This window comes from Rhinatrema bivittatum, chromosome 15 (assembly GCF_901001135.1).
Source record: "Rhinatrema bivittatum chromosome 15, aRhiBiv1.1, whole genome shotgun sequence".
NCBI lineage: Eukaryota > Metazoa > Chordata > Amphibia > Gymnophiona > Rhinatrematidae > Rhinatrema > Rhinatrema bivittatum.
The window spans coordinates 78,004,615-78,023,466 of record NC_042629.1 but is presented as its reverse complement, the minus strand read 5'-3'; the positions used below and the strand labels follow the sequence as shown (position 1 = coordinate 78,023,466).

The following is an 18,852-nucleotide window of genomic DNA, read 5'->3' as shown; positions in this document are numbered from 1 at the left end:
AATTTTACTAAAGTACAAGTCTCACAGCCAACCAAGAATGGACCAAAACTAACAAACACCAGCTGAACCAAAATAAAACAGAGATCCTCTGGATACAAAACATGCACAGACAAGTTCTCGATCTTAAAATCGCATTTGGCTCCTATGAGCTCCTGTTAAGCCAGGTAAAAAGCCTCAGAGTCCTAGTGGAGTCAGAACACAAATCCAGGCAACAGTAAAGAGCTGCTTCTTCCAAGTGCATAACTTAAGAAAACGATGCCATGTCATTGAGAAGGTGAACCTAACTGCAGTAGTCCATGCTATGAATTACTATAATGCACTGTACAGAGGTCTAACAGAATACAAAATGTCACTGCACATCTGATAGAAGGATGGAAGGTGCAAGACAATATCACGCTGCTTCTCCATTGGTTACCAGTGCCTTAGAGAACCAAATTCAAAAATCTTCAAGGCTCAAAGAGGAGGCAGGCAAATTTACCTGAGAGAAAGGCTGCTATTATACACGCCCTCTAGAGGCCTCCATAACAAAAGAACAGATACCCACCAACAATCCTTTTCTGGAGTAGCACCTACCTTATGGAATTGTCTCCCAGAAGGATCCACCAAATGCATGCCTACTCTTCCAGGCCTTTAATACTAAACCCATAACCTCCTCCACCATAGAAAGCATGCATTAAACTAAACTAACTGTGATAAACTGCCTGCCATCCATTTCTGTCTATGTTCAATGTGCTGTTTCAACTTCTTTGTTTTACAGAGATATTTCTCTATGTTAACTCCACACATTATTGTTGATTTTAGGTTAGTCATTACTGTTTGTTCATTTCTAGTTTGATTCCTTACCAATTTACACCTTTTTTCTATTATTAATCTGCTACCATAACTGTTGATATATTCATATATGTAGGGGAAAGCACAGATGTGGATTCCTTACTCAGCACTCTGATACTCTATTTGAAAACATTTCACGATCCAAGGATGGAATGGAATTCAAACATGCTTCATTTCTCAACAGCCATTCCCAATGGAGAAACGATGTGACATGTCCTTATAATGCCGAGCTGCAGCTAAGCATCCTTAAGTATCTGTTTAATATTGCATGTTTTAGATGCATCTTTTTGAAGAATCCCTCCGATAACATTGTTTCATATAAAATTGTTCTGACATGACATTTTTACACACAAGTTTTGTCGAGCATCTTATATGAGACTATACAGGATTTTGAATAAATGTTTTTTTGCCAGAAGTGATTACAACTGCTTGTGGCATGGTGGCACTTATTGTGATAGCCTTTCAAGTTTGCTTGCTACCTCTGCTAATAGGTTATGGTCTGGATTTTTCCCCCTATGTTTATAAGATTTTTCGTGCAGTCACATAAAATGAGTTTACTACACTGACACAAATATATTATTTATTTTTTTGTATATTTCTTAGATAGTAGTTCTACCTCTATCTATCTCTCTCTCTCTCTCTCTCTCTCTCTCTCTCTCTCTCTCTCTCTCTCTCTATATATATATATATATATATATATATATATATATATATATTCTATATCTGTCTATATATATCTATGTGTGTGTATATAGAAACATAGAAATGACAGCAGAAGACGACCAATCGGCCCATCCAGTCTGCTCGGCAAGCTTCCACACTTGTTTTCCCATACTTATCTGTTTCATCAATCACCAGGTTCAGGGACCTTGTTAGTAACTGTTTGATGCAAATTTCCTGCCATTGATGCAGAAAGTAATGTTGGAGTAGCATCAAAGGTGAGCATAAGGCTTAATGGTTATGGATAGTAACTGTCGCATCAAGCAAGTTACCCCAATGCTTGTTTACCCAGACTGCACAGATCAATGCCTTGTTGGATGTTGTCTGAACGTAAATCCTCTTTTCCACATTTCCCCCTACCGTTGAAGCAGAGAGCAATGCAGTATATGCATTCAAAGTGATGTATCAGGCTTAATTGGTTTAGGGTAGTATCCGCCGCAATAAGCAAGCTACCCCCACACTTATTTGTTTACCCAGATTGTGTAGTTCAGTCCTTGTTGGTTGCTGTCTGAATGCAAATCCTCTTTTCCACAATTCCCCTTGCCACTGAAGCAGAGAGCAATGTTGGAGTTGCATTAACCGTGTGAAGGCTTATTGAGTGAGGGTAGTAATCACCAGGTAGTAGTCCGTCCCCGTCCCCCCCCCCATGCCTCTTCTCTTCATTCACATCCTGTGGACTTTATGGATCCACAGTGTTTATCCCATGCCCCTCTGAAATCCTTCACAGTTTAGTCTTCACCATTTCCTCCAGAAGGGCATTCCAGGCATCCGCCACTCTTTCCATGAAGAAATATTTCCTGACATTGGTTCTGAGTCTTCCTCCCTGGAGTTTCAAATAAAGACCCCTAGTTCTACTGATTTTTTTCCAACGGAAAAGGTTTGTTGTTGACCATGGATCATTAAAACCTTTCAAGTATCTGAAAGTCTGTATCATACCTGCTCCTCCTCTCCCTCCAGGGTGTACATATTTAGGTTCTTCAATCTCTCCTCATAAATCATTTTATGAAAACCATCCACCTTTTTGGTCGCCCTTCTCTGGACCACCTCCATCCTGTCTGTCTCTGTCCCTTTGGAGATATAGTCTTCAGAACTGAACACAGTAGTCCAGGAGAGATCTCACCAAGGCCCTGTACAAGGGGATCATCACTTCCTTTCTCTTACTAGATATTCCTCTCTCTATGCAACCCAGCATTCTTCTAGCTTTAGCTATCGCCTTGTCACATTGTTTTACCAACTTCAGATCGTTAGACACTATCACCCCAAGGTCTCTCTCCTGCTCCATGCACATCAACTCTTCACTCCCCATCAAATACAGTTTTTTCAGATTTCCACACCCCATATGCATGACTCTGCATTTCTTGGCTTTGAATCTCAGCTGCCATATCTTCGACCACTCTTCCAGCTTCCTTAAATACCGTCTCATTCTCTTCTGTAAACGGAGTTTCATCTACTCCACTCCCCTCCAGTTTCTTGTTAACTGGTGACGGTCCTTCTCCAAGGTCCTTTTCGTGAACACTGAACTGAAGTATTCGTTTAATATTTCTGCCATTTCTTCGTTTCTCTCCACACACTGATCCTTTTCACCTTTCAATTTCACTATACCACTTTGAACTTTTCTCCTTTCACTGATGTATCTGAAAAATGTTTTGTCACCTCACTTTACCTCTTTGGCAATCCTCTCTTCCGCTTGACTTTTTGCCGTCTTGATTACTTTCTTTGTCTCCCTCAGTTCCACCAGATATTCTTCGTTGTGCTCCTCCCTTTGGGATCTTTTATATTTCTTAAATGCTGTTCTTTTAGCTTTTATTTTATCAGCCACCTCCTTTGAGAACCAGATAGGTTTCATTTTTCTCTTGCTTTTCTTTACTTTTCTAACATATAGAGTAGTTGCCTTGGTAATTGCTCCTTTTAGTTTGGTCCACTGTTGTTCCACATCTCTCTTGTTCTCCCAGCCTTCTAGTTCTTCCTCCAGGTACTTCCCCATTTCAACAAAGTCCGTGTTTTTGAACTGCAAACCTCGGGTCTTCTCCGTGTGGAAACAGTATTTGGCATTTCCTTCTACACAGGCCCTGAGCGCTACCACCATCTCATTACTAGTCCTAGCCAGCATGAGGAGCAAAAGCCTATGTCAGGAATAAAACCCATATTTCCTCGCTGCCAGTACAGAGTACGGACCCCGCCTCATTAACTCTTCAATCAAAAGGAACTTCTCCATTGGACATTGATTTTATGAAAAGAAAGACAATTAGGAAAACTGAATAAATTAAATAGTCAGTGAGCAGCTTCCCATGTAAGAAATAGGTGACCAAAGCCATAGAGTTTTGGAACCAACACCCATTACAGATGTCACTGTGGTGAAGCACTGGTAAGTAATTAGCATCCATTTAATTTCAAGACCAAGTAGAAAACATTTTAAATAAAACTTCCTTACTCCCCTCCTCCCACAAGGAAGATCTATTTCCTCACTTGAGTTTTTCCAGTGCCCAGTAATGTGTTGCCCCATTCTTCAGGTCCTGGACCTCCACAGCCACTACTGTTCGAGGGAAAGGGTGGTGGTCTTGGCTTCTCTCAAGCTCTGGAGGCTGCAGCTCTGGAGGCAGAGGGGAGTATAGTGTATCTGTAAGCAGCACAAACTGGAACTGCACCTGAAGTCAAGAAAAATGTAAGCAAATGCATGAAGCAACAATGAGGGGAAATCTACACACTGCAACATAAACTGGTAATCTTAAGAAAGGCAGGGAGAGGTGGGTGGCAGGGTAGAGCAAACACACATTGCAGCATATCCTCTTGGACTCACCTTCTTCTTTAACTCCACACTGATTGCATTGGCCTCCTTCAGATACACAGCATTTCCCCAGAGCAGGTCTCTCAGGGATGTAAACTGATGGTGCTTCCATTTGCGGAATGCCCATTCGGCCAACTCGTAGTCACGCTGAGTCCAAGGTACTAGGGACAGCACAGAATTCATTGTCACACAAGAAAGGTCACAGACACTGCAGCCGGTGTAGGAGCTTATAGCTCTGCCAGCAGGTGGCACTGAATGGGATGATGCAGGAGTACAGGCTATAAGTGCTCACTTCTGCAGTCCCAGTCTCTGCCAGCAGGTGGCACTGTATGGGATGATGCAGGAGTACAGGCTATAAGTGCTCACTTCTGCAGTCCCAGTCTCTGCCAGCAGGTGGCACTGTATGGGATGATGCAGGAGTACTGGCTATAAGTGCTCACTTCTGCAGTCCCAGTCTCTGCCAGCAGGTGGCACTGTATGGGATGATGCAGGAGTACAGGCTATAAGTGCTCACTTCTGCAGTCCCAGTCTCTCCCAGCAAGAGATATTATACTCATTGCTGGAGGAAAGCCTCATTCAAATGGATGACAGCTATTAAAATTCATATTATATTCTTAGGAAACTTGTCATTAAAATGTCCAGATATACAAGGCAGATACTGACCTTCTTCCTCCTCCTCCTCCTCTTCCTCCTCTTCGGTGATCTCTGCAGTCAGTGAGCGTGTCTCCACCTGCTTCTGTAGGGCCTGTAACTTACTTTCATAATCCTATAAAGACAGAAAGGAGAATCCTTGTAGAGAGAAAGATAAAGGAAAGTAGATGAGAGTCTGGAGAGAGAGAAAACAATGAAGAGACAAAGGGACAAAACCTGACACACAAACACAGTCAGACGACTCCTCCACTGCAGAGAGAAGGTATGAATGCAGAGATGGCAGAGAGCCCTCCAATAAAACAGCAGTGCTTGCAGAATCAGTATCCAGTGTGGCTGCAGCTGTATAATGCACCACAGGAGGAAAGAAGAGGCAATCCCAATCCAAGCTTAGAGGCGAAGGGGGTGAGAACCCTTCAGTGCTGCAAACTGCAAGACTGAAATCAGTGAAAAGGAAAATTAGTCCTTACCTGTTAATTTTCGTTCCTGTAGTACCACGGATCAGTCCAGACCGTGGGTTCAGCCTCCTTTCCAGCAGGTGGAGACAGACTAAAACTGAAAAGGGTATCTTATATGAGGACAGAGCCTACCCTGCAGCCCTTCAGTATAACCATTGTCAAAGCAGAAAAACAACAAACTGAAGTAGGATCAAGCAAGTAACCAAAAAGCTCAATGGAGCAACTCAATAACCTTGTAAAGAGCATGGTACAACTAAACGCTCTTGCATATACTTGGTTCTCAACAACCAAGGCTTCCGGTGTAATCGTCCGGTGTTCCGTAGAATGAAGTATCGACTTCCGAGAATCTGCAATAACAAGCTTCGAGTGGACAGTTAGAGAAGAAAAACTGGGAAGGGCGTGTGGACTGATTTGTGGTACTATAGGAACGAAAATTAACAGGTAAGAACTAATTTTCCTTTCCCTGTACGTACCCGGATCAGTCCAGACTGTGGGATGTACCAAAGCTTCCCTAAACCGGGTGGGACCCAGATAGTCCCGCTTGAAGTACTTGCTGCCCAAAGGAACCAAGGACTGGTGCTTGCACATCCAGACGGTAGTGTCAAGCAAAGGTATGCAGGGACGTCCATGTGGCGGCCCTGCAAATCTCTTGCGGAGAAACCGATTGGCTCTCCGCCCAGGAAGTAGCAGTAGTTTGAGAACGCAATGAATGAGCCTGTAAGCCCTCAGGAACCGCCCGACCTTGGCAAAGATAGGCCATGGAAATCGCCTCTTTCAACCACCGCGCAATAGTAGTCTTAGAAGCAGGGTTGCCCCGATTGGGACCAAAAAGATGATCCGAGATCCGAAAGTCATTGGTGACCTGGAGATACCGGAGTAGAACCTGTTTGACATCAAGTCTGCAAAGATCGCCCCCAGCCGTACCTGCAATCTCTTCCGGGGAGAATGCAGGAAGTTCCACTGACTGGTTGACGTGGAAAGTAGAGACAACCTTCGGCAAGAAAGAAGGCACAGTCTTGAGAGAAATTCCTGAATCGGAAAAACGCAAAAAAGGTTCCCGACAGGACAATGCTTGAATCTCGGAGACACGCCGAGCAGAAGAGATAGCAACTAGAAAAACTGTCTTGAGCGTGAGATCCTTTACCGTAGCCCGACGGAGAGGCTTGAATGGGGCCACACAGAGAGCCCGGAGGACGAGATTAAGACTCCACGATGGGCAAATAGAACGAGCGGGCGGTCGAAGGTGCTTGACTCCCTTCAAGTACCGAACCACGTCCGGGTGGCCCGCTAAGGGATGACCCTCTACCTGTCCAAGGAGTGAGTCGAGAGCGGAAACTTGCAAGCACAGGAAACTGAAGGAAAGACCCTTGGAGAGACCCTTCTGCAGAAAAGAAAGGACCAAGGAGACCGGAGCGGAGCGTGCTGGGACGCCAGATTTCGCACAGTCTCAAAGACCTGCCAAACTCGCACATAAGCTAGAGAAGTCAACTGCTTCCAAGCTCGCAGCAAAGTGGAAATAACCTCCTCCTTATAGCCTTTACGCCTCAGGCGTCTCCGTTCAAAAGCCAGGCCGCTGGACAAAAGCAATCGACCTGGTCGAAAAATACGGGTCCCTGCCGGAGCAGATGAGGAAGATGGCCTAGCTGGAGAGGTCCGTCTGTCGCCAGGTTGACAAGATCCGTGAACCATGGTCTGCAAAGTCCATTCGGGTGCTACCAGAACCACTGACCCTCAGTGGAGTTCTATCCTTCGGAGAACTTTTCCCACTAGAGGCCACAGAGGGAACACGTATAGAAGGACGTCCACGGGCCAAGGAAGAGCCAGAGCATCCACTCCCTCCGAGCCGTGCTCCCTCCATCGACTGAAGAAGCGGTTGGCCTTGGCATTATGCAAGGTCGCCATGAGGTCCAGGTGAGGGGGGGACCCCACCTGTCGATGATCAGATCCATGGCTTCTTCCGAGAGTTCCCACTCTCCCGGATCGAGAGACTGACGACTGAGGAAATCGGCCTGTACATTCTCCTTGCCCGCTATGTGGGAGGCCGCCAGGCATTCCAGATGCACTCTGCCCATTCGAAGAGACGGCTGGCTTCTAGAGCTACCAGGCGACTGCGAGTGCCTTCCTGACGGTTGATATAAGCCACGGTGATGGAGTTGTCAGAAAGAACCCTCACCGCTTTGCCGCGTATCAGGGGAAGAAACTCCTGCAGTGCCAGACGCACCGCCCATGCCTCCAACCGATTTATGTGCCAACGAGACTGAACCGGAGACCAGATCCCCTGGGTGGACTGGGACTGGCAGACTGCGCCGCAGCCCGAGAGACTGGCGTCCGTGGTTACTATCGTCCACTGTGGCGATTGAAGAGGTATTCCCCGAAGGAGATGAGGGAGCAAAAGCCACCACTGCAAGGCGGTGGCGGTAGAAGCCGAAAGCGGGAGAACTACGTGAAACTGTTCCGGCACCGGCTGCCAACGGGATAGCAAAGCTTTCTGTAATGGTCGCATAGGAGCAAATGCCCAGGGGACGAGGTTGATGGTGGAAGCCATCGAGCCCAAGACCTGTAGATAGTCCCAGGCCGTCAGAAGAGGCAGCAAGAGCAGATTCCAAACCTGGTCGATCAACTTGAGAGCCCGCGCATGAGGAAGGAACACCTTGCCGATCCGAGTATCAAAGTGGGCCCCCAGGAACTCTAACACCTGGGAAGGCTGAAGATTGCTTTTGGAGAAATTCACCCGATCCATCGCTTGACTGCAGAGACTTTCCGACATGGCTCTCATGAGCCAGTTGTCCAGACAGGGGTGGACTAGGACTCATTTGCGGCGAAGGGCCGCCGCCACCACCACCATGACCTTGGTGAAGGTGCATGGTGCGGTAACAAAGCCAAAGGGCAGCGCCCGAAACTGAAAATCCCGGTTGAGGATGTGGAAGTGAAGATACCTCTGGTAATCGCAGTGAATCGGAATGTGGAAGTAGGCCTCTGTCAAATCGAGAGAGGCGAGGAACTCTCCGGGGTGAACCGCCACTATGACTGCTCTCAAGGTTTCCATGCGAAAATGTGGGATCTTGAGGGCCCGGTTGACCCTCTTGAGATCTAAGATCGGGCGAAAGACACCATCCTTCTTGGGAACCATGAAGTAAATAGAATACTGGCCTGCGCAGAGCTCCTCCTTCGGGACCGGGATCACTGCGCCCAGACTCAGAAGCCTGGTGAGGGTTTGCTCCACCGCCTCCCGCTTGAGACGACCGCATGGGGAGAATACAAAGAGGTCCGGTAGATCTCGAACAAATTCTAAGGCGTAACCGTCTTGGACAATATCGAGGACCCACTAGTCTGAAGTAATTTTGACCCATTCCTCGAAGAACAGGGAGAGACGACCGCCCAGAAAGGGAACAGAGGTATGGGTCAACCGAACTTCATTGTGTGGAGGGCTTTGGGGTGGGACATTGAGACTGTCCCTTGTGAAAGGGTCGGCGTCCGCGAAAGGGCTGAGACCAGGATTGAGACCGGGAAGAATAACCTCTGGAGGAGCCACTTTGTCCACGGGGTGTGTATCTCCGCTGCCCCCGGAAGCGAGGACGTGAGGGCGCAAAAGATCGAGACTGTTTCGGACGGTCCTCCGATAGCTTATTGTTTTCCCCCAAGGAATTGATAAGCTGCTCTAGGTCCTCTCCAAAAAGCAACTTAACTTTGAAGGGCAACGTGCCCAGCCTTGCCCTGGAGGACGGGTCAGCAGACCGATTGCGGAGCCAGAGGAGTCTTCTAACGGAGACCGCCGAGACCATCGCCTTTGCCTGGACGCGGAGGAGGTTGTACAGCGCATCAGCCCCATATGCTATGACACCTTCCAAATGTTCAGCCTGCTCTGCCTCTGCAGACGGGAGGTCCTGGGTGCCGAGTAATTGTTGAACCCACCTGAGACCTGCCCGCTGCATGAGACTGCTGCAGATAGTCGCTCGGACTCCCAGGGCCAGGACCTCAAAGATACGCTTTAGATGGGCCTCGAGCTTACGATTCTGTCTGTCCTTCAGAGCCATAGATCCCACCACCGGGATAGTGGTGTGCTTGGTAACCGCCAAAACTGAAGAGTCCACGGTGGGAATCTTCAGCATGTCCAAGCATTCCTCCGGGAGGGGATAGAGTTTGTCTATAGCTCGCCCCACCCGGAGTTCAGCTTCAGGCGCCTCCCATTCCCACAGGAGCAGCAACTTATGCATCGGATGAAAGGGGAAGGCGCTTGCCGGAGCCCTGAGTCCCGCCAGGACTGGGTCCATATCCTTGGGCAAGGAGGCCGTAAGGGTGTCCACAGGGGGCCCCTCCAGCCCCAGCTCCTGGAGGACAAAGGGGATGAGGGGCTCCAACTCCTCCCTCTGAAACATGCAGAGGACCCTAGGATCATCCCCCTCCAGGGGTGGGAGTTCGCTCGCCAAATCTGCCGTGGGATCCGGATCCAGGTTAACTGGAGCCACCGGAGGGGGGGTGGTCAGGAATGGGGGCCACTCCTGGGACTACCCGCACCCTAACAGACCCTTGGGGCTCCAGGACAAGGAGGACGGGCAGCGGCACCAGACGGGATTTTCGGGGGGGGGGGGGGCCTGGGGAAGGGTCCTCCTCCTCCTCCTCCTGTAAGCTGGCTAAATAAGATTTATGCAGAAGGAGAACAAAATCTGAGGAAAATCGAGTCCTAGATTTCCCGGAGGGGGGGAGGGGGAGGTGAGGGAGGGGTCAGGAACCTCATCCTGGGGGACCTCGGGTCTTAAATTGGGAGGTAAGTCCTGTAAATCTTGCTCCCCAGCCCCAGGCAGATCCAAATCGGGAGTTGCCGAAATTCACAAAATGGCCGCCGTTCCCGCGGTTTGCCGACCCGGGAATGGCCTGGCCATGTGCGGCAGAGTGTGCCCCCGAGCTAAATTTGCCTGCCCTGCCGAGGAGGGGCCTTCCTCACCCGGCAGAGTAGAGCCTCTCACGCCAAAGGCTCTCCACATGCAATGCAGGCGCTTGGCCGCGGCATCACCGCTGAAGAGGAACCGCGAGCTGAGCAGAAAAAAATCGCTGTCAGCTAAAAATAGCCGGGTGAATGCTCTGCCGGCAGGAGCAGGGTAGGGAATCCTGCACACTCCTTGTATCTGGCTGCCAGTAAAATTTTATAAGTCCTTATTTAATTATGCCCCCTTAAATTATTTAAGTATATTTCCTGATTTTTTTTTTTTTTTTTTTTTTTTTTTTTTTAACGAGAGCTGAGGAGACACTGAGGGGAAAAAGAATGGAGCACTAAGCTCTCTAGGTAGCCAGAGGGGGGAGACGAAAGACTGGACCACCAGCCTCGGTCCCCACACCAGGGAAGCAGCTATGGACTTAGGCTATGCAGTGCACAAGGGGCGAAGTCCCCCTAAGTCCGGCAAGAGCAAGGAGACGGAACCATCTCCTGTAAAAAGGAGAGAAATTAAAAGTAATGAAAACGGTTTTTTTTTGGTTTTTTTTTTAATTTGGAAAATCCTAGGACAAGCCTAAAGAAAAAACTACTACTTGCTTGATCCGCACAAGAAGAAAAGAAAAAGGCTAGAAGCCCAGATCAGGAGATCGCAGGGTGAGCTGATCCATCTGCTGGAGACAGACAAATACTGAAGGGCTGCAGGGTAGGCTCTGTCCTCATATAGGATACCCTTTCAGTTTTTCTCTGTCTCAATCTGCTGGAGAGGAGGCTCAACCCACGGTCTGGACTGATCCGGGTACGTACAGGGAACAACAAATTACAGCAAGAAAGGGCAAACGGAACGTGTAAAGTCTAGAAATGTAGGAAGAAACATGCAGGGGTTGGAGTGTAAGCAGTTCTGAATGCAGATGTTTCTGGTCTTTCCAGTGGAGCAGCATGCTATCAATTTCTTCTAGCAGGACAAATTTCTTGCACAAATAAAACATTTTCTTACCCTCACAGAGGAAGGGTGACATATTGAGGGGGAAATAAACCAGAATCAACGCCTGAGGGGCTGATGCAATAAAGTGCGCCCAGCCTGGAGCATGGGTTTACATGCAGTTGGACGTGCGTTTTGGACCTGATGCAGTAAGGAGATCAGCATATCCAAAACATGCGCCCAAACAAATGCGTAGCCGATAGTGCCCACCACATGTAAATTCCATGCAGATGAGGCTATTAATCCCCGATGCAGAAAGCCGCTGGGTGCCCAATGCACACTTTGTAACACGAGAAATTTAACTCCAGTCCCAGAGGTGGTGTGAAGTCAATCTGTGAGTCAAGGGCTCAGGAGAAATTTTTAAAAATGTGGTCCTCCTACTTAGTATCATTGTGACACTTACATTTACTGCTTGAGGTGTTGAAAAATGAATATTGGCTTGATTAAAAAAAATAATAAATTCTTCTGGATGCACAATTTAGGTCTCCATAGCAAGGGGTGCTTGGCTATGGGCGTCTTCAGCAACCTCAGCCAGAGCGGGATACAAACGCTCGCTCGTACTGAGCGCCCCTTGCAACTGGGGGCGCCCGATGCATTTGAGCGCTAGGGACGCACAATTCTCCCCTAGCGCATCCTTTTTTACGAAGCCCTCATTTAAATACTGCATCGGGCACCATGGGGATGTGGCTGCATGCGAGTAAGGAAAACGCGCGCCTTATTGCATCGGCTGCTGAGAGAGGGGAGCAACTGCTTCAGTGCAGCATAAGTCACAGGATCTACTGGACAGACAGACAGGAGACACCTGAGAGGAGGAATGGGAAGAGCTCAGTTTGGGGGCAGTAGAGGTAAAGCACCCACATAGATTATCACTTTTACATTTTCTGGATCAATGATAAAACGCTGAACATTTTCAATGTCATAATATTCAAGTTTGTGCAGTAGATATTCAGGATGTTCCGGACATTCAGTCTGTGAGAAGTAAATATGAGCCCAAGTAGAGCCACAAAGTGAGGGTCAACTCTTTACACATTAAGGGGCAGATTTTTAAAAAGTATGCGCGTGCGTACTTTTGTTCGCACACCCAGCGCAAACAAGAGTACGCCGGATTTTAATAGATATGCGCGAAGCCACGCGTATCTTTTAAAATCCGGGGTCGGCGCGCGCCAGGCTGCGCAGCCTACCTCCGTTCCCTCTGGCGTCCCCCCACCTTCCCCTCCCTAACCCACCCCCCAGCCCTATCTAAACCCCCCCTACCTTTATTATAAAAGTTACGCTTGCCCGAGGCTGGCATAACTCACGCGCGCCGGCCAGCTGCTGGCGCGCGATTCCCCGGCCCAGGAGCAGTTTCGGAGGCCTCGGCCATGCCCCCGAAACGCCCCCGGGCCGGAACCATGCCCACAGCCCCGCTCCCCGATGGCGTGCCGCCATGACACGCGCCCAACACCCCCCCCCCCCCCAGGAAAGCCCCGGAACGTACGCGTGTCCCGGGGCTTGCGCACACACGCCGCCGAGCAGGGGGTGGAAGGGGCAGCTATTCGGGGGTTACACGCGTACCTGTTTGAAAATCTGCCCCTAAATGTGGAGAAATGGTAAGATACCCCCAGATATGAGATGTCCCTTGGTATCAGATGCTCCCAAGAAAGTGCTTTACTGTGCTACAGATTTGTTTGGTTACACAGTTTAAAATAAAAATGTTATTTGAAAGTCAGTTCAAGTACGTGTGCGTAGCTTGCACTGCTGCTGCCTGTACCGTGCCTGTTCTGTGATGGGACTATTGATGTACGAGGATAGCTTATACTGCTTCTGCCTCTGCAGTACCTGTTCTGTGGTGAAGCACAGTGTGTGAGGGAAAACTTGCACTGCTGCTGCCTGTACCGTGCCTGTTCTGTGATGGGACTATTGATGTACGAGGATAGCTTATACTGCTTCTGCCTCTGCAGGACCTGTTCTGTGGTGAAGCACAGTGTGTGAGGGAAAACTTGCACTGCTGCTGCCTGTACCGTGCCAGTTCTGTGATGGGACTATTGATGTACGAGGATAGCTTATACTGCTTCTGCCTCTGCAGTACCTGTTCTGTGGTGAAGCACAGTGTGTGAGGGAAAACTTGCACTGCTGCTGCTTGTGCTGTACCTTGTATTGCTTGTGTGTGTGCAGTACCTGCCCTGTGTGTGAAACTTGCACTGCTGCCCATACAGTACCTGCTGTATGTATATATACATTTTTAAAGAAAATTTGCACATGAACACCTAAGGTATCACAAAAGATATTATGAATCCTGCTAATAAAACCTTCATCCTTCCCTCCCCTAACTTACTCATAAGAAAAAGTCAGTATCTTTAAATTCATTTTTTAAATCCCCAGGACCTGTCAGATTAACCAGATCGTCACTGGTGGTTCATGCATTGGCCTGAATATCCCTGCACAAGGACATTTAATCTGAGACATTCTAACCAATATGCAGCCCAAAGGGTTAGAAAGTAAAGCATTGCGTAAGCTATGGGTGCTCTCTCATGTATGCCAATGGAATGGTCTTGATTTCTGTAAAAGGGATGTTGGGGAAATGAATCTTGTCTCATCTGCCAGTCTTGAGGATACATCTGGCCTCCCACAACTGGATATAGATTCTGGCACTTGCATAGTAGCATACTGGCTAAACCAAGACAGGATTGATGTGATTAAAGATTTGTCATATTATAATAATGAGGTGCTTTTCCCTCAAACTTAAGAGGAAATTTCACTTAAAGGTGTAGGGCACAGACATATGCGATAGGTCTTTTCTCCAATTTAAAATTAGAATTTCTTCTTCCAAAAGGTACAGCGATCCCTATAGAGAAAGCAGGTCTGCATCTGCTGGAGACGGAGAGATACTGAAGGGCTGAGGTCACTGCAGGGGAGTATCTAAGGTGACGTCAGCTTTGAAACCTGACTCTATCTCCATCTGCTGGCAGGGGAGCACATAACCCATTGGTCCTGAGTCCATCTGGCTACTCGCTAGGAAAATTGGTTTTCCACAGGACCACCTAGGGTAGCATGACAAGTTTTGTAGTGTCATGTCGCCAGGGTGATTTCAGCAATAGTGCAGCAAATGAAAAATACTTTGTTCCCTCAATATCTTGCAATGTAACACAATCTCAGAACCCTAAGACCCATTTAGTATCTGCCCAATTTATTTCCTGGTGCAATGCCAGAGATCCCATTTGAACCTGTGGCAAGTGCCAAACTTCCAGTCAGGGAAAGAGCTGTCTTGTTAGCGGGCCCAAAATTATGAAACACCATGCCTCCTGAATTGAAACTTCAAAAAGATCTGAAACTGGTTAAGAAGGCATTAAAAACATGGCTTTTTAACCAAGCATACAGTATTGACTCAAGTCAGTGATTTATATTTTTTATTTCGATTTTATTTAGTTTAATGTGGGTTTTTTTTTTAATAGTTTTAAGTTTTTTTTCAATGAGCTATTTTATTAGTATTTTATTAAGTATTCAATTGTAATTTTTATAGTTTGTAAGTCAATTTTATTTAAGTTATGTTGTTTGTATTCTGTAGTGCATGTTTTTACTTTTATACAATTGTAAACCGTTGTGAAGGTCAAAAAACCGAACATCGGTATATAAAACTGACTAAATAAACTCATCTTGTTTTTTACAAATATCAGAAAGCACAAACACTTCCCTCACTGACATTTTAAGTCGAGAAATGTAACTTTCCTTTTCCTGTATAAATAAATCATTGCAAGAATTTATAAATCTCCATCTGGACCTCCCTGGTTTCTTGCTCCCACCTGGAAAGATTTGAAAGGTATTATCCCTGTGTTTGGAGGATGGAGCAGGTCCCACACCTTTAGCAACATGTGGAGCACCGGTCTTGAATCAAAATCAGTTCCAATGCAGAGTGGAACAATCTCAAGCTTCATTTTGAGCCAATCCACTGACATAAGGCACAGATTTACAAGGTTTCAGATTTTATTTATATAGCAGCTCCATTATAGTCCAAATCATTCTTGTTTCTCAGCAGTCCATCTTTCACTCAAAATAATCATCACAAATTAAAGAAAATGAACACAACTTTCAGTGTAATATGTACTGAAATAAGCCCTCCCGTTCTCACAACTCAAGCCTTCCTTTACTTGGTTCATGATCCGATGTCGGTACAGTCTCAGCCCTGACAGGGTTCTCATTCAAACAGTTCCTCAAGAACACAAAACGTGAGGCTGAAGAACTTCACAGTACATAGGGAGAAAAAAGAGAACGTCCTGGCAGCTAAAGAGCGACAGGCCCTCTCCTAGACCTTCCCTCCTGAATAACTTTCCAGTGCAGCTCCTAGCTCACATTAAACTTAAACATGCAAGGTCCATCCTGTTATCGGTCCCTGGGCACTGAAGACATTGCATGCCGAGGGCCCTAAATACGCATTCCTTTCAGCAAAGACATCCCATGATTGTGTGCTGCTGGGGCGATGGCTTGTGATTCATCGAACATTAAAAGAAAAGGGATTTGCAGCTGTCTCAGAGGGGAACCATGATCCTAAGTGACATTTCTGAACACAGAACCATAAGAATTTAAACTATAGGAGGAGGTTATGAATACAAGACAACTGAATGGGAACAAGCATATGGATAAAGGTGCACTAGTCAACATAGTGTATTTGGATTTTCAGAAGGCATTTACTAAAGACCCTTATGAAAGGCACTTCAGGAAATGAAATAGTCATGGGATAGGAAGTAGCTTTACTGTCGATAGCTTGGTTTTCCCAATGGAAAGGAGTAAACTGTGGAGTGCCTCAGGGATCTGTACTAGGATAGGTGTTCTTTAACTTATTCATTAATGATCTGAAAAAGGGATCAATAAATGAAATGATCAAATTTGCAGACAACACAAAAATATTCAAAGTAGAAAAAAAATAAGCATAATGTAAGGAGCTGTAGAAGGACCTTGAAAGACTAGAAAATTAGGCATCTAAATGGCAGATGGCATTTAATGTGAGCAAGTGCTAAAATAAATATAATTATAAGTACACAATGTTGGATTCTGTATTAGGCATTACCACCCAGGACAAGGATCTTGGAATCATTATGAACAATAAGTTCTGAACACAGCAGCAATTACAACAGCAAACAGAATACTAGGAAATATTCAGAAAGAATCCGAGAGGATTATGTCGTCTCTGGGTAGATCTGTGATGCAATCACCTCTTGAATACTACCTGCAGTTCTACTTGCCTCATTTCAAAAAAGATACAATGGGATTAGAACTTTTAAGAGAAGGGCAATAAAAATGATAAAGGGGATGGAACGGCTTCCATATGAAAGGTGGTGCAACAGGTTAGGGCTCTTGAGCTTGAAGAAGAGATGACTGAGGGAGAGATGATGGCAGTTTACAGAATTATGAATCAGATGGAATAGATAAATAGGGAACGGGTTTTTACGCTTTCAAATAATACAAAGATTAGGCAACATGCCATGAAACTAACTAGAAGCAGATTTAAAACTAATTGGAGAAAGTATTATTTCACACAACACAATTAAGCCATGGAATTTGTTGCTGGACGATGCAGTCCGGTCTATAAACAATAGGCAACCATGGAGAACACCAACACATCACTAGGAATGGGCAACAACAAATGGATCTACACTGAGATCTAGTGAGTACGTCATAGAAATCTGGATTGGTTATGGTTGGAGACAGGATGTTGGACTCGATGGATCCTTAGTCTGACTCAAGGTGGTTCAATAGATTAGCAACTAGTTGAGGGATAGCGAGCAGGGTGGTAACTGTGGCTTCCATGGTAAATAACGATAAATAGTGACATACCTCAATGTTCAGCCCTGGGCTCAGTTCTGTTCTGTTCAGTATCTTTGTGAATTAAATTGCAGAGTTGTTCATAGGAAAAGTTTATCTTTTTTGCAGATGACACTAAACTCTTAACAGTGTGGACGCCCTTTAGGAAGTAGACTGAATGAGGAGAGATCTCAAAGTTCAAGGAGTGGTTATGTGCCTGGCAGCTGAGCATTAATGTAAAAAAAGGTCAGAGTCATGCATTTGGGATGCAAAACTCTGAAAGAACAATACATGATGGAAGGTAAGATATGTGCACCAACCAAGAGAAAGTCCTCAGGATGATCTCAATGTGGCAAAACATGGTAGTGGCCAGAGCCATGCTAAGGCGCCTCAAGAGATACAATCAGGAGGTGGCAATGCCTTTGTAAAAGACACTGGCAAGACCTAGAGTACTGTGTCCAATTCTGGAAGCCTACAGACAGCAAACGTCTTATGGCCAGGGCTTAATTTGTGGGGGAATGGCCTGGAATCTTCTTTTCAGAAAGAAGGTAACTCTGCTCCAGCCCTTCCCATCCAAGCAGCATACAGGGTAGAAGAGTGGGAAATGGAGCAGAGAACAACCATTCTGCTCCTTAATCCAGCCTCTCCCCTCCTGATACTTAAGCAGACACAAAAAGAAGTGGAATTAACAGGAATTTGGAACTTGTGAGCAGCAGTGCCAATAATTAAGGCTTCAATCCTGGCCTTAATGAGTGGCACTAATGCTGTGTTAATTCAATCCTTAATTTCTCACGGACTGACCCCTTTCTTCCAGGCCCCAATGAAGTGGAGAAGAGCTGGTGATGTAAATCAGATGTGGCTCCCCCACAGAAATGGAGTGTGAAGTGTGGGCAAAAAATACAGAAACAGAGAAACATGATGGCAGAAAAAGACAGGTATGGCCCATCCAGTCTCCCCATCTGTTCAATTAATTTAGCATTATAATTCCCATCACTTCCTTAGAGATCCCCTGTATTTATCCTCCACCACTTCCACTGGGAGGCTGTTCCATGCATCCACCACCCTCTCCGTAAAGAAATATTTCCTAAGATTACTCCTGAATCTGACCCCCTTTCACCCTCATCCCATGACCCCTCGTTCTACAGCCTCCTGTGCATGGAAACCTCTGAGATATCTGACTGTCTCTCTCATATCTCCCCTATCTCACCTTTCCTCCAGGGTGTGCAAGTTTAGATCTTTAAGTCTCTCCCCATCTGCTTTAGACTGAAGATCGCTGCCCAGTTTAGCAGCCTCCCCCTCTGGACGACTCCATCCTGTTTATATCCTTTGAAGGTGGGGGTCTCCAGAATTGTACTCAGTAATCCCAGTGAGGTCTCACCAGGGACCTGTACAGGGGCAGCATCTCCTCCCTTTCTCTGCTGACCAGTCCTCTCCCTATGCAGCCAAGCAGCTTTCTGGCTTTTATCATGGCCTTGAGATGATCAGATGTGATCACCCCAGATCCTGCTCCTTTCATGCATAGAAGATTTCCACCCTCTATACTGCACCTCTCCTTTGGACTTTTGCATCCTACATGCATTACTTTGCATTTTTTAGCGTAAAATCTTAGCTGTCAGACCTTAGACAGTTCCTCAAGCTTCACTAGATCCCTCTTCATGTTTTCCACACCTTCCTGGCTCTCCACCTTGTTACAGATTTTGGTATCATCAGCAAAAAGACAAACCTG

At 46.5% G+C, this 18,852-nt stretch overlaps 1 protein-coding gene across 1 annotated transcript in view; it reads right to left on the bottom strand.

The window, feature by feature from the left end:
- KIF1B (kinesin family member 1B) overlaps window positions 1-18,852 on the bottom strand; it is a 231,392-nt gene that overhangs the window by 89,340 nt on the left and 123,200 nt on the right. The window contains 3 exon segments of the mRNA XM_029579260.1: window positions 4,018-4,196; window positions 4,349-4,497; window positions 5,000-5,102. Of these exon segments, the coding sequence (XP_029435120.1) occupies window positions 4,018-4,196; window positions 4,349-4,497; window positions 5,000-5,102 (431 nt within the window).